The sequence below is a fragment of the Schistocerca piceifrons genome, chromosome X (genome assembly GCF_021461385.2).
Source record: "Schistocerca piceifrons isolate TAMUIC-IGC-003096 chromosome X, iqSchPice1.1, whole genome shotgun sequence".
In the NCBI taxonomy this organism is placed as follows: Eukaryota; Metazoa; Arthropoda; class Insecta; order Orthoptera; family Acrididae; genus Schistocerca; species Schistocerca piceifrons.
The window spans coordinates 867,367,075-867,383,679 of NC_060149.1; the positions used below are offsets into that span (position 1 = coordinate 867,367,075).

Here is a 16,605-nt window from a genome sequence, read left to right on the forward strand (position 1 = left end):
AAAATTGATTCCAAGTCTAGGTGGACGTGGCAGTTTTCCGCATCAGAGAGGTTAATTAATTGATCAGATTAATTAAATAGTCATGCAGACTTTGTTACATTCACTTGCGGAGGTACTAAGCTAGGTGCGCGTGATGGCTCATGTGTACGGATGTGCGTTTTCGCCAAGATCCTGGATTAGATAATCGAAGCATGTGGGCTGAATAATGAGAATCAGGTGATCAGTTAACTTAATGAGAGCGTTCTTTGTCTGACAGAGCCAAGTGGTCGATCATGCAATGTGATGTCAAGGAAGTTTCCAACTTGGAAGTGCAATTGAACTTTGTTTACTGGCAGATTTCAAACTTGGCGCTGGTTCCTAGGAGGAGGAGGTGGCGTTCTGGTCCTCGAAAAGTAGTTGATATTAGGGAGATGAACACGTTTGCATATGTATATGAAATTGTAAATTCAATTATTTAATATAGCGGGGTGGTGAGAGTGAATTAGCGAGCGTTCTCGCGACGAGCAAACGCGCTGTTATACGGTCATGGTGGATTCCACTGTCGGTCAAACTCTGGTGCCAAAACGTATCCTTTGTATGGCACGCGGTCGACAGGAAACATCGTGTCCGGTGTTAAGTGCTCGTGGGCGTGGCCGACCGTTTGTGGCGCCGCTCGCCGCCGCTACCTGGCGCGCTGGCCGTGGGTGCTATGCGGGCTCCGTAAACCGCTTGACGTCAGCCGGCCAGGGAGAGGGCTTAGCCGGCCGCACGTACGTCAGCTGCGCTCTGGAGTTTCGCTGTGTGAGCATGGAGAAGTCAGTTGGGACACACCTGCATGACCGTAATGTCTGAAATAAAGAGTCATTTTCCAGGTATTTACAGAAGGCTATGTCCGTCGAGTGTATGGAGGATGTGTGACGTGAGCGGGGCGGTGGTGCAGCAGTTGTACAGGTATTATGCGTACGCAAGAGCGAGTCAAAGTGCGGTCAAAGGTGCTGTTATATAGACATGGCGGATTCCAGTGTCGAGCAAACTATGCCGCCAAAAGTGTAGCACTGCGTTCTCGCTCGCACAGGGACACGTGGCGAACAGCTGTGTGAGGTCGGTTTGAACATGGTGCCGGAAGTGTTGCAGGGAAACAGCCGACCGCTGTGTGATTCAGCTCTGAGGGAGTCAATTTTGGCGTGAAAACGTGTGGAGGTGACGAATGCACGTGGTGAGAAGACAAGGGGTGTGCTGTGATGTCAAACTCGACAAGTTCCAGCGTGCAGCGAAAACATGTTTACAATGTGGGAGCGATCGCTGGGCTCGCCCCCCGCGCTAGTGGCTGGCCTCCTCATGTGACAGGCGTAGGCAGTGTCTCCGCTCGCTGACCAGAGGGTGGCGAGGATTTGAACTAATTCAGTTGGAGCGCGGACGTTCTGGTGGCTTAGATTAGTGGACGTAGCACAATTGGGCTATTTTCCCGCCAAAATTCAAACTCCCCGCCATTTTTTCATGAGGTTAGGATAGTGGACGTAGCACAATTGGACTATTCTCCCCCCAGAATCCGCCGTCTTGGATGACGTCATACGATGTTGCCAAGTCTACATGCCGCCATCTTGGATGACGTAATCGCCGCCATCATGAATAAATTTGGCAACAATGCAACGTGGCCTGACACGAAGGTTGTACCCCTACTGCTGTCCCTCACTAACACATTGGAAGAATGGGACCTCCCCAAAGGACGCCGTCATACTTGACAATGATGGTCATCTACAGAAGTGCACAACCGCTGACCACAATGTGTCGCCCTCCATCAGCTATTTATACCACCACCGCAAACGAAGCCATTTGTGCGATGGTGTTAGTGGCAGCCTACGCATGGGATCATAATTCGCTTGTCTGGCTAATGCTAGTGTCAGAGCAATGGAGTAGTATATGTATGCCATTTCTGGCGCATGGATCGTGTTCATTAAAAATTCTCTAATATAAACCAAAATTTTAGTTTTGCTGTATCCACCAACTAAAAATTTATCGATAATCATGAATTGAGTTTCCATTTTTCTTAAAAACTAAAAAAATCAGATAAATTTTTTCTTGATGAACTTATTCTACAAAATGTCGTCTATGTATATTCAAGAATGAGATTTTCATTTTATTTAAAAAATAAAAAATCTAATAAAATTCGTTCCTTTATAGTGATATTTCCATTTTATTAAAAAATGTAGTAAATTTTTTCTTTATAAAGAAGTTGTCCAAGGTTGTGTGTATCTATACCCATAAACAAAATTCTCATTTATTTAAAAGAATTTAAAAAACCTAATAAATTTTTCTTTGTAAATGAATTCTGCCAAATGTCGTCCATCTATACAAAAGATTGAAATTTTCATTTAAAAACTCAAAGGTCCATCTCTAATATAAACATTTTAATTTTTAAAAATCTGAAATTTTTTGTATGTAAATAACAGCGAAACAAAATGTACTCCAAAGCTGAACTATTTCATAACTTAGAAATCTATTGTAAAGAAAAACGTGTATGAAGCTATTCTGACATAGAGAATTATTGAAAAAAATAGTTCTTCAGATGTAACTAGACAAGAGGTCTTAGGATTAAATGATTATTTTAATGTGGAAGAAACAAGAGAGAACGAAGATAGAAAATATAAAAGAACTTCGATCAATTTGTAAAACAAAAATTTAAAGAAATATACCAAACTTAGCAAAGAAAAATTAATCAATGTTATTGTAACTTCGTTCGATAGTATTGAGAATATTGATAATGAAGACTAAAATAATCTTTAAGAAAAATTCATGAAATATGTAAAATTAAAAAATTATCCCAACCTAAACAAACAATTAATCACACTTATTGACAGATCTGAGGACAACATTAATAATAACGATAATCAATTGAATGAAAAATCTGTACATGGACATCGATAAATTTTAAAATGATAAATTTGAAAAATTATTCTAAACTTAATAAACACCAATTAATCGATCTGATCAAAAGATCTGAGGGTAATATTTACAATGACAAGTCTTTTCAAAATATTCTAGTAGATAAATAGCAAGAAATTAAATTAAAAAACTATCAGAAAAATTTTCCTGTTTACAATTTTCTAGATGATGATGGTTCTTTTAAGTTCACCTAAAAGAATGAAGAGAAAAGCATCAGCATTTATATCTAGAATAATAATTTATAAAATTAATACTGTCGATAATATTACTGAACCACAAGAACCTTTAAACAAATTAAAGAAGTAGTCACTAAATTTAGGGATATTTTAAAACAAAAGGCAGATTAGAGCTAATGTGAAATTTTAATGTAATTTTAAAAGACGATATGAAATACAAGAATTTAATTTGAAAATAAGTAATGAAGTTTTACTTTACTTTTATTTAGAACAAATGTTTTAGAAGGTTATTATCAAAAATAAATGAATAAACAGTTAACTAAATTGAACAAATGCCAAAGAAAAAATCTGGTTGATCCTTATTTTATATAAATAGTTTAGAATAAGGTGTTAATAGACACTATCCAATTTCTGGTTCTTCTTATGACAATCTATCAAAAGAAATGAAAGACAATGAAAGCTGTAATAAATGTTAAAAATGAAGATGAAAATTATTTTCTTTATTCAACATTGTTTTAGAATTAGATAAAACTTTTCAAAAAGAAAAAATTCTGATTTTCTGTTCAGTTAACACATATGCCAAAATTTGAAAAGAAGTCAAATATTTCTATTAAATTTCGTTGTATATCTTCTTACCCATACAGAAAGTAAAATATAAAAACTGGTCAAACTTATTTTAAACCAAAAAGAAAATAAATATCATTATTGATAGACAAAACATCTATCAAGGTTAATTAGTTCACAATCAACTAAAATTAACATCAAATTCACCGTAATTATGGATATTTAAAATACTGTTATTCTTAAGAAAAGTTAGACAATCTCGAAAGCGATTGTAAAGAACATCAAGAATGAAAAACAGATCTTCCTGTAGAAGGTGAAAAAATTAAATTTCAAAATTATAAAAATTCATTAAGGGGACATTTTGTAATTTATGCTAATTTTGAATGTCTTTTGAAAGATGTTAACACCTGTCAACCAAATCCTGAAAAAGGTTATATTAATAAATATCAAATACATATACACTTTCATTTAGTTATTATGCCTAACCTGTAATATATGTTGGTAAAGATGCAGCGAAAAATTCATTGAAGTGCTAAAACAAGAATGTAGAGAAAATGCTGAAATATGTGATCGAAATGTTCCAATGATAATGACGACAGAACAAATTATAAAAATTCCAAAACTTGTTTTATTTGTGAAAAAGAATTTACTAAATCAGAAAAAAGTAAATTTATGGGTTTTAGTACTGATAAATTGTCTTCTAATCTTATAAAAGAACAGTTTAGAGAAACAGCAAATTTTTTTAAAGGTGAACAATTACATTTAATAATTACGAAAGAGTTTATCCTTAGAAATACATGGAATCTGAAGAAAAATTACAAGAACCAAATTTATCTAAAAAAGAAGAGTTCAGGCTGCCATGAAGGTTAAGGGTAGAAACATCTTATATTAACGTCCTGTACTAGGTGTGTGGATACTTTTGATCGGATTGTGTAGGTGGGGAGCTAATGTATACAGTTTATGTTGGGTATTCTGTCGTATTCCAATCCTACGGTATAAGTAGTGTGACAGGATGTGGCTGTGCTTGTAATGGATATTTAGTGCAGGAGGACTGGACATAATATCCATATTAGAGCGACTTTCAGAATGCAGGTATAGCCTGGAGGTAAGTGGGGAAGGTCATGCCAGAGGTCCACTCGTCCTTACCTGTGGGGTGACCAGCTCCACTCTGCTGGAGGTGTGCAGTGGCTGGCCATCCTTGAGCCAAGAGATGGCCAGCTGAGGATAGCCCTCTGTGGAGCAATTAAGCTCTGTAGTCTGGCCCACATCCACCGTCTGCTGCTGTGGCACCACATATGCTGATAGCGGCGCTGCCACCACACAGAAAGTACGTGTATTACACTTATGGGTCTCTGCACTTTATTCAGTGCTGAAAAGAAATGCTCTCACTCTATGTTCACAGGTAAAAATCCTAAAAAAGGAAATTGTCAAGTGAAATAAAATGCACCAATCACAGTCAAGAACTGAAACACCTGACGAGAACGGTTGTATAAATCCAAACTCGAGGGTGTGCTGCATTGTATTCCAGCAATAACTGTTTGAAATTCAAAATCCTATCACTACTCTCAAATCCTCAGGCGGCAATCACTTCTTCTCTCCTTGTCTGTCTTTTCATCACCATACTCTCGAATCCCATACGAACTTAAGGATCTGCCCACCTCTTTCCTCTAATCCCCTCCACATATACATGACACATCTTCCGTTTTCAGTACTTCCCAAAAACTTCATGTGAACCAATAAATACACTGCATAAAAGTGAAGCATCCAGAAGACATGGTTAGATGTAAATGTAACTTCGGACACATACAAACTAACAGTGGGTATGTGAATGATTATAGTTGCAGTTTTCTGTAGCAGGTTGAACAGCAATCAGTGTGCAATAGCATTGTTAGTGTTTACTGTTGTTATCAGCTCTAGTAAGGGAATGTAAGGAATATGATCACAGACAGATTGTTGGTAATCACTTTGAAGGATGCAGAGATGCCATTTACTCTTGAGAGACCACTTTACCAGCACCTGACAGTGATAGGGGCCTCATTGTGGGTCGCCTATAGACCAGCTGGCCAAATAGTGCAATATCTGGATTTATGGTACAATCGAGTGTGACATTGGTTCCACATTGGATTGCATGGGAATGCGACGACATGTATACTCGTAGTCAAAACTCAGATGGACAACATGTTACCACCAAAAGAAAGTATCGCTGTGTTGGTGCACCAAACACATCGTAAACCCTTCACATCTGCGACTGGTATCTGGGAGCAAATAATAGACTCCCTGCAACATTCTGTGTCATCCTGTACCGTTGGTCAGAGATTGCAGCACCCAGATTAGAGAATTAGCTGCGTTTGGAGTGGTGTGTGACTGGGAAGAACAGACTGCTGACAAATCTCATCGCATTGTGTTCAGTGACGAATCACGGTTCTCCATCGACGGTGCATATGTCGGTGACCTGGTTGTGAGATCCTAGGTTTTGGAGAGGAACAACGGCTTTACTCCTGGTGTCATAGTGTAGAAAGTCATTGGGTATTACTTCATGTTATGCCTGGTAATGACTGAAGGAACTCTGAACAACAGTATTTCGGAAGCATCCTGTGTCCTCACATGTTACCACTCGTATGACACAGGCATGGTGTCACATTTCCGTAGGTCAACTCTCGTCCACACATGGCACTACTGTCTGTGAACGGTTTGCATGCTGTAAATTACTTCTGTGACCAGCATGGTCTCCAAATCTGTCCCCAACAGCCCATGTGTGGCACCAGCTCGGATGTCAGCTGCATCCTGGTACCTGTGTCCAGACTGTGTAGGACCATTTATGGCAGTTGTGTTCCGGGTTGCTTCAGTAGAGGATACAACGCCTTTGGGACACACTTCCCAATCGAATCATGCGTAATTATACCAATATCTACAATGTGGTGGCCTATAGCCCTTTGACTTGCAATGACAGTAACCTAACTAAATAGAATGTATTAATTTTACATATGTAAATCGAATTGTTTAAATATATACATTTATAATTAATGGTTTAACATCCCGAAGAATAAACCAAAATAAAAATAAAAATCATTGGTATCTACAGGAATCGAACCTGCTAGCAAGTGCAGCGCACCAGACTTCGTGGAAGAGGGAAAGTGGAGGGGAGCCGAGAATGCCACTAACACTCAGGTGCACACATCCAGGTAAGGGAAGGGAGGCAGAGACTGAGAGCAGTCGAGTCTCAAGCAGGCAGACACACCAATACTCAGGGTGCGGCGGCGCGGGCTACAAAACTGATGTCTTCGCACATTTAGTGCTCTTAGTAGAAAGTTGTTAATATTTTTGTTATGAATTACTGTTGGATCTTTTTTAAGCACGAATACAGGGGAGACCAAGTCTCAAAGTCTCCCCTCACGCTACGCCACTGGTGGCGAGACAGCTGTGAGCACACACGTTTTGCCGCTCTCGCCTCCTCCCCGCCTACGCCATAACGCTCCAGCGGCAACGGAGGAGCCTTCTCCTTCCTTCCAGAGCCACCTCCTTACTTGTAGCTCGTGTACTTGGTCACCGCCTTCGTGCCCTCGCTCACAGCGTGTTTGGCCAGCTCGCCAGGCAGCAAAAGTCGCACAGCGGTCTGGATCTCGCGAGACGTGATGGTCGAGCGCTTGTTGTAGTGCGCCAGGCGAGACGCCTCGGCCGCAATGCGCTCGAAAATGTCGTTCACGAAGCTGTTCATGATGCTCATCGCCTTCGACGAGGTGCCCGTGTCAGGCCAGTCGCCACCAGTGCAGTCATGTTAATGGAGCCTTTAGAGTATGACCTTTTGGATTCAGTAATCTGTTAAAATGACTGGCTTAAGATTAAATATTTGTTCTGGACACGCTTTTAGAATATGACCTTCTGAATTCCACCTTGATTTTCACCTAAATGTCCGTCCCTGGTAACTGAATGGTCAGCGCATCGGAATGTCATGCCTAACGGCCCGGGTTAGATTTCCGGCTGAGTTGGGGATTTTCTCCGCTCAGGGACTGGGTGTTGTGTTGTCCTTATCATCATCCTTATCCTCATCGCCACGCAAGTCACCGAAGTTGCGTCAACTCGAAAGACTTGCACCAGGCGAACGGTCTACCCGACGAGAGGCCCTAGCCACACGGCACCATCATCATCATTCACCACTTTTTGTTTCTACTCTCTTTAAAACAAATTTGGAAAATATGTTACATGCAACTGGTTCCAAAGAAATTCCTCTGTTGTCGTTAAAACCTCGTTTATTGCCTTTCTTATATAGTGGATGTACAGGGTGAGAGTTATTGAACTATATGAAATAAAATTGGCATAACTTCTGAACGGTTTGCGTTAGGACGTTCTAACTCACGGTTGGCCGCGGAGCGTGATGGGAATTAGTACGTGCATGCTTGGTTTGGTTCAGCGACGAAGCCCACTTTCATTTTCATGGGTTCGTCAATAAGTAAAACGAGTGTATTTGGAGGACTGAAAATCCGCATTTCGCGATCGAGAAGTCTCTTCATCCTAAACAGGTGAGTATGTTGTATGCTGTGTCCAGTCACAGAATAATCGGTGCGATATTTCTGGATGGCACGGTGACTACCGAATGGTACATAAAGGTTTTGGAAGATTATTTCATCCCCATTATAAAAAGTGACCATGATTTCGACAAGGTGTGGTTCATGCAAGACGGAGCTCGACCCCATCGAAGCAGGAGAGTGTTTATGTCCTGGACGAGCACTTTGGGGAACGCATTCTGGATTTGGGGTAGCCAGAGGCCACTGCCATAGGCCTCGATTGACCGCCGTATTCTCCGGATCTGAACACCTGCGACTCCTTTTTCTGAGGCTATATTAAAGAAAAGGTGAAGAAGAGTAACGCCAATCGATTGCTGAGTTGGGAACAGCCATTCAGGGGGTCATCGACAGTATCGATTTTCGAACACTTCAGCGGGTCATGTAGAATTTTGCAATTCCTTTGCGCCACTTCATCATCGCCAATGATTGCAGGCATATCGAACATGTCATAACCTAAATCCTAATATCTGTAGTTTACATGTTGAATAAAGTGTGTGCACACCGTAGTTTGTAACAAATTTACGTTTTCTTTTTTTAAACATAGTTCAATAATTGTCACCCTGTGTCAAGATCACCTTTCACTCTCCTGGCAGTTTTTCTATTTTGCAAGTTTTCTGAAAGATTAATTTTAGCTAATTTTTTTACATTTGGTAGAAGACAACAGAGTCTTCCACACTAGCTTTATAAGGTTTTAATAACTTTTCAATTCATTTGATAGATATTCTTCTAGATTTTCAAGAGTGCTTGAGCGTTCAAGTTTCTAGATTGGTTCTGAACAATTAATAAGCTGATCAAAATATTCTGCAACTATTTCGAAATTTTAACTTTTACATATGCCAAATCGGCGAGCCTTAAGCCACATCTGTTTGATATTAGATTTACATTAGAAATACTTGTAAGTACCTCTTTAATTTTCGTTTTCTCCTCAATGGGTCTACAGCCAAAGGGCCTCCTTAGCAGATCATCTACGGAAAACACTTAATACTAAATTCCCTCAGTCCCTCATATATTCATTTTTTCAGTATAGAGCCATAGTCTTTTGGCTTTGCTAGTTATCGTCAAGAGAGCATTACAAAACACATTATGTCCATTTCATTTGCATACCAGCGCGCATTATAAGAGCAATAGCGTAATTTTAGTGCAATTTTCGGTTCGCATTTGAAGAAAGATGGCTTAATTTTAGTCCGATTTTCGTCTCGCATTCGAAAAGAAGTGTCGTAATTTTAGTGCGATATTTACAGGGTGGTGGAGAACGTTAGCACGCGATAACAGCCCGCCACTGTCAGTTCGTGCATCCAGGCCAGAGATGGTGGAACGTCACACTGGTAAGTGGGCTCATACTGCTAACTTCTTTGTAAATTTGACTCGATTTTATAGAAACTGAATTAACTTCGCCATGCTCTCTCAATACATGAAATTTCATTGAATATCCTCTTCTCATTCAGGGTGTTCACTTTTTTTTGTCAGTCAGTGTAATCAACCCGCGAGCACTCGTACTACGAGCATTTTGCTCACAGAAATTTTAATACACTTGAAATTTTATCAGTAACGCCCACAAGGTTCTCGTTCGGTCGGTAGCTGGGTTTTATACGCCCCCTGGCCTGCACAAACTGTTGTTGTGTAAGCAGTCACAGGTCAGTCCGTTGGTCCGATCCTGGCCGTGCGGCATTTAGCTCATCCGCGAGTCCGGGCGTAAGTATACAGGGTGTTACAAAAAGGTACTGCCAAACTTTCAGGAAACATTCCTCACACACAAAGAAAGAAAATATGTTATGTGGACATGTGTCCGGAAACGCTTACTTTCCATGTTAGACCTCATTTTATTACTTCTCTTCAAATCACATTAATTATGGAATGGAAACACACAGCAACAGAACGTACCAGCGTGACTTCAAACACTTTGTTACAGGCAATGTTCAAAATGTCCTCCGTTACCGAGGATACATTCATCCTCCCTCCGTCGCATGGAATCCCTGATGCCCTGATGCAGCCCTGGAGAATGGCGTATTGTATCACAGCCGTCCACAATACGAGCACGAAGAGTCTCTACATTTGGTACCAGGGCTGCGTAGTCAAATGCTTTCAAATGCCCCCATAAATGAAAGTCAAGAGGGTTGAGGTCAGGAGAGCGTGGAGGCCATGGAATTGGTCCGCCTCTACCAATCCATCGGTCACCGAATCTGTTGTTGAGAAGCGTACGAACACTTCGACTGAAATGTGCAGGAGCTCCATCGTGCATGAACGACATGTTGTGTCGTACTTGTAAAGGCACATGTTCTAGCAGCACAGGTAGAGTATCCCGTATGAAATCATGATAGCGTGCTCCATTGAGCGTAGGTGGAAGAACATGGGGCCCAATCAAGACATCACCAACAATGCCTGCCCAAACGTTCACAGAAAATCTGTGTTGATGACGTGATCGCACAATTGCGTGCGGATTCTCGTCAGCCCACACATGTTGATTGTGAAAATTTACAATTTGATCACGTTGGAATGAAGCGTCATCCGTAAAGAGAACATTTGCACTGAAATGAGGATTGATACATTGTTGGATGAACCATTCGCAGAAGTGTACCCGTGGAGGCCAATCAGCTGCTGATAGTGCCTGCACACGCTGTACATGGTATGGAAACAACTGGTTCTCCCGTAGCACTCTCCATACAGTGACGTGGTCAACGTTGCCTTGTGCAGCAGCAACTTCTCTGACGCTGACATTAGGGTTATCGTCAACTGCACGAAGAATTGCCTCGTCCATTGCAGGTGTCCTCGTCGTTCTAGGTATTCCCCAGTCACGAGTCATACGCTTGAATGTTCCGTGCTCCATAAGACGCCGATCAATTGCTTAGAAAGTCTTCCTGTAGGGGCACCTTCGTTCTGGAAATCTGTCTCGATACAAAAGCACCGCGCCACGGCTATTGCCCCGTGCTAATCCATACATCAAATGGGCATCTGCCAACTCCGCAATTGTAAACATTGCACTGACTGCAAAACCACGTTCGTGATGAACACTAACCTGTTGATACTACATACTGATGTGCTTGATGCTAGTACTGTAGAGCAATGGCCGGCCGAAGTGTCCGAGCAGCTCTAGGCGCTACTGTCAGGAACCGCGCGACCGCTACGGTCGCAGGTTCGAATCCTGCCTCGGGCATGGACGTGTGTGATGTCCTTAGGTTAGTTAGGTTTAATTAGTTCTAAGTTCTAGGCGACTGATGACCTAAGCAGCTCAGTCGCATAGTGCTCAGAGTCATTTGAACCATTTTTTTGTAGAGCAATGAGTCGCATGTCAACACAAGCACCGAAGTCAACATTACCTTCCTTCAACTGGCGGTGAATCGAGGAAGTACAGTACACACTGACGATACTAAAATGAGCTCTAACAAGGATATCAAGCGTTTCCGGACACATGTCCACATATCTTTTTTTTATTTGTGTGTGAGGAATGTTTCCTGAAAGTTTGGCCGTACCTTTTTGTAACACCCTGTATATTTCGCTATTCATATTCTTTAAAATGTAATTTTATGTCTATTGCTCTTTGTTTATTGTGTTTTCTATTAATTACGATGACAAAGTATAATTACGTGAAATGAGTAAACCAACATTATTATGTATTTTTATAGGTGGATAGGCAAGAAGGAAAAAGAAATGGCGTGCCTGGAAGGAGATATGCATAGGAGTATAATCCAAAATCTGCCTTATCCTCTACAGTAAGTTATAAAACGATTTACCAATGAAAGTGAAGTTTCAGACGCTGGAAAACCCACTGGCATATGTCACAAATCTGTCCAAGATGAAAATATTGGAAGACAAAAAATGCAAACCTTCATTGTCAAAAAAATTTGTGTAATGAACATACTGCAACATTAAGTGACATTGTGCAAGGCAACAGATACACAGGGTGAATAAAAATTCGCCCACTCTGACTTCACAGCGCACTTCCTCACGTACTGGCAATGCAAAAATGTCTCTCACAGACTTTTGTACTGCGCGTATTTCTGGCAGGAAATGGACGTTAAAGATTGGCAACCTGGCAACACTGTAATCAAATGGTTCATATGGCTCTGAGCACTATGGGACTAAACATCTGTGGTCATCAGTCCCCTAGAACTTAGAACTACTTAAACCTAACTAACCTAAGGACATCACACACATCCATGCCCGAGGCAGGATTCGAACCTGCGACCGTAGCAGTCGCGCAGTTCCGGACTGAGCGCCTAGAACAACACTGTAATCACGTGTACGGAAACTACCTCTGTCAGCACGTAATACAGTGCAGCGCAGTTAGTGCAGTGGATAGTGTTGTGCGTTAGCATGCAGGAGGTCGAGGTTTCGATTCTGGATCGAGGTTTATTGGTTCGTATTTGCTAAAAGTACTATGGGTGGTACGGTATCTGGCGTCTTGATAGTCATTCAGCAGCTACAGTGGGTCTTCTACAAAACATTTGCAGTTATGTATTACGAACACAGAAACGGAAATACAATCGGTTTCATTGGTCAGCTTTTAAGAAACCTTTTGGATGTCGTGGCCATGAATTGTTTTGCACCACTGCATCTACTAGATTCCAAACTTGTTTTGTGTTTAGCCTCCCCCGTCGGCTCATCGATTAATACCAACTATTATTCTTGCCACGTTCAGGTCCATTGCATTCCGTTAGGGTCTTATGTCTCCAGCGGGACTAACAGTGTGCTTTGCAAATAACCTCGATGGGACCACTGGGGGAGGATAAACAGAAAACGGATTGGGACCTGGTAGATGCTGTGGCGGGAAACAATTCGCGTCCACGACGTGCAAAAGGCTTCTCTAAAGCTGACCAATGAAAACGATTGTAGATCCATTTCTGTGTTCATAATGCATAACAGCAAATGTTTTGTAGAAGACCCAGATACCATACCACTCAGACTACATTCAGCAAATAAAAGCAAATAAGCCATGACCCAGAATCGAACTCTGAATCTCCTGCATGATAACCCAAAACGCAATCTATTGCGCCAACTGCGCAGGACTGCTGGCAGCGATAGTTATCGTACACGTGATGACAGTGTCGCCAGATTTCCAATCTTTGACGTCCGTTTACCGCCCGACATATACGCAGCACGAAATTTTGTGACAGACATTTTTGTATTGCTAGTACGCGAGAAATCGTACCGCGAAGTCCGAGTGCACGAACTTTTCTTCACCCTGAATGACGAAGATTAAGTGACAAAAGTTGAATAATGAGAAGTAGTTGTTTTTTGTAATTTTTTTCTTAGTGAAGTCTGGCGATTTTAATTGTCCCGTGATTATTACCAACAATATAAGTATACCGATTGTTTCGTATTGCAAATAAATATTTTAAATAGTAAAATATGAGTGTTTTATTATAAAAATAACAAAAAATATATTAATATACAAGGTTTAGGTACGTTTCAGGGTGCCTGTTGAGTGTGAGCAAAATGCTCGACGCCCAGCGGTCGTGGAACTTTTAAAGGCACGGATGCTCGCGGGTTAAATACGTTGCTGGTTTACACAAAGGACTCACAGACATTGGCTGCGAGTGGTCACTGATCGAAATCAATGGGGCAAAGTTGAAACTTTCTGCAGGACCGCGACTCCAACCCGTATCTCCTGGTTACTAGGCAGATGCTTTGATCACTGTGCCATCTGTGCACAGTGCTCATTGCAGTGGCACCGACTGCTCTAGCACGGCTCCCCTCAGGCCCAAATTCTCAACTTATCCGCACAAAATGTAGTGTCCTTTGCCCATTAACCTACATTACTCGTGCCATTTCACCGAGTCCCGTAAGAGGTCGAGCCTGGAGTGCATCTGCACTGAAGAGATCATTGGCTGTCTCGCTTTGTCCTTTCGGACATGTCCGAAAGAACAGATACAAATTACATATATGTTGCCATTTTAGTTCTTTAGTGTCATGAGTCTAGTTTGAGACGGAGAGGTTGGCACAGCACAAGTTGTCGTGGCGGGCCACATCAGGCTCCGAGACGACTGGAACACTAAAGAAAGAAACTAGAAACTCGTGGCGCAGCAGGTGGAGGCGCGGCGCTGCGCAGCGGGCGACTGCACGTCTACTCACTGGTGATGAGCAGCGCGGTGGAAGCGCGCTCGGCGCCCACCGAGTTGTTGACTACGCAGACGTAGCGGCCCGAGTCTCCCAGCAGGGCGCCGCCCACGTACAGGCTGCCGCCCACCTGCCGCACGCGGCTCTGGCCCGGCGGCGGCACGGCCGCGCTCCGCCCGCGCACGCTACGGAACCACCTGCACGCAAGAGCAGGCGGGGACTCAGCCCACTGACGTCGTAGGCCACTGTTTCAGGCAGCGCAATACTGGAAACTTCTTACTGGGATGCAAGTAATGCAAACACTAACGGGAAATCCCTCACCAAACAGGTGCCGCCCGGCCTGGCCGAACGGTTCTAGGCGCTTCAGTCCGGAACCACGCGACTACTACGGTCGCAGGTTCGAATCCTGCCTCGGGCATGGATGTGTGTGATTTTCTTAGGTTAGTTAGGTTTAAGTAGTTCTAAGTTCTACGGGGCTGATGACCTCAGATGTTAAGTCCCATAGTGCTCAGAGCCATTAGAACCATTTTTTTAACCCATAGTACTCAGAGCCATTTGAACCAATCACCAAACAGGTAACGCGTAAAGCGGTCGCCACACTGTCGTACACAGGGCAAATCACCTAAAACTTGTTGCATGTATGTTGCGGAAATGGAAAGTGGTATTGATTGGACTCGCAGTCAGGGGCTCGTACTGTTAAACAATAAACAGATTGTAATAACATTTAGAAAGTGTATTGTTTGTGAAAACTTACACTTTTTTAAATAGAAAAATTAATACTGACGCTGACAAATTAAAAGTACGATAAATCAATCAGAATGTCAGTGGTGTTTGTTGCAGGATTCGAGTGCGAGTCGTTTACGAGACATTTTGAGAGCTTCACACACAGGCATTTGTCAAATGCCTTTGGTAGCATACACTAAAGAACACAACAGCTGTATACACTAGCTATGTGGAGTTTGACCAGTAACGAGACAACTGACCATCACAGATGTTGTTCAAAGTGATCACTGGCATCGGCAATATACGCTTCCAGTCTGGTATGGAACGACTGCTGCAGACGCACCACCATTTCTGATGTCGGAGCTGGGTACAGTTGGTATGACGTTGTAGAAATCGTCTTTCAGCTTTCCCCATAGAAAAAAGTTTATAGACGTCAGATCTGGGGAATGGGCCTACCGAGGCACAGGCCCTCTATATCCAATTCATCGATATGGAAACAGTTCGTGAGGACATGCTGCAGTATTACGTGCACTGCAGGCTGCACAGCCACCGTGTTGGTACCACAGGTTCCTCCTGCATTGAAAATTTTCCACACTGACACTTATCTGTGCCAGTCAACCTGTGTAGTTGCTAGGTACCGTGATCTTATATTTACTTGGAGTGTGCTCGAGTGTTCCTTGAGCGCACTGCGATCTGCTAGTCAGTTTGCGTGTGACATTCGAAGCAGTAGGTCGTGAATGGACGATAGGATTTAGCAATGCAGAAAAACCAGCACGTGCTCATCTTGTATGGAGAGTATAGGGAGAATGCGGTTCCTTCTTGTACAGTTAATGCGGCAAGATACCCCTATAGACGTCAACGATCTCGGCAATTATTTATCAACCTCTTCAACCAGCCAGGTGAATGTGGTAGTGTAACATATAAGCAACGTAGTAGAAGGAAGCAAATCACGACACAAGATGGGGAAATTAATGTTCTAGCTGGTGCTGCAGCTGATCCGCAGGTTAGCTCGTTTGGAATCGCACTAGAAACTAGCACGGGTCAAGCAAGGGTCCTACACACTCTCTATCTACATAGGTTACATGCCTGTCACATCTCTTTCCATTAACAGCTGCGTAGAAACGGTTGTCAGAATTGTGTTAATTTCTGTACGTAGGCATTAAGACAGGATAGTACAGATGAATCATGCATCTTGTTTCGTGATGAAGCCAAATTTACCAGTCATGCCCAGGTAAACCGCCGAAACATGCACTATTGGTCTGTTGACAATCCCTATTGGCTTCGTCTTGTGGACTGTCAGCATCCATGGAGTGTGAACTTGTGGTGTGGTATAGTGAACCATCAGCTCATAGGCCCATTTTTTATAGACAAGACACTGAACACACACGAGTATCGCAGCCTCCTAACAGACCATCTCCCACTGATCCTAGAAGACGTTCTCTGCAGAATAGGAGGAACATGTGATACAAGCATGATGGTTGTCCAGCCTGTATCACGAAGTAGTACGCCTTGTCTTCATGAATTATTTGCAAGTTCGCCTGTAAACTTTTTTCTGCAGGGAAAGCGGAGCGACGCTGTCTACAAGAACATACCAACTACACCCT

The 16,605-nt window shown here is 42.5% G+C and overlaps 1 protein-coding gene across 1 annotated transcript in view; it reads right to left on the minus strand.

Annotated features, from left to right (window-relative positions):
• Positions 1–16,605, minus strand: part of LOC124722746 (Down syndrome cell adhesion molecule-like protein Dscam2) — a 163,879-nt gene that overhangs the window by 38,732 nt on the left and 108,542 nt on the right. Inside the window, exons 3-4 of the mRNA XM_047247887.1 lie at positions 14,294–14,475; positions 4,809–4,972 (exon numbers count right to left, since the gene is read on the minus strand). Coding sequence (XP_047103843.1) covers positions 4,809–4,972; positions 14,294–14,475 — 346 coding nt within the window. The remainder of the gene's footprint in view (positions 1–4,808; positions 4,973–14,293; positions 14,476–16,605) is intronic.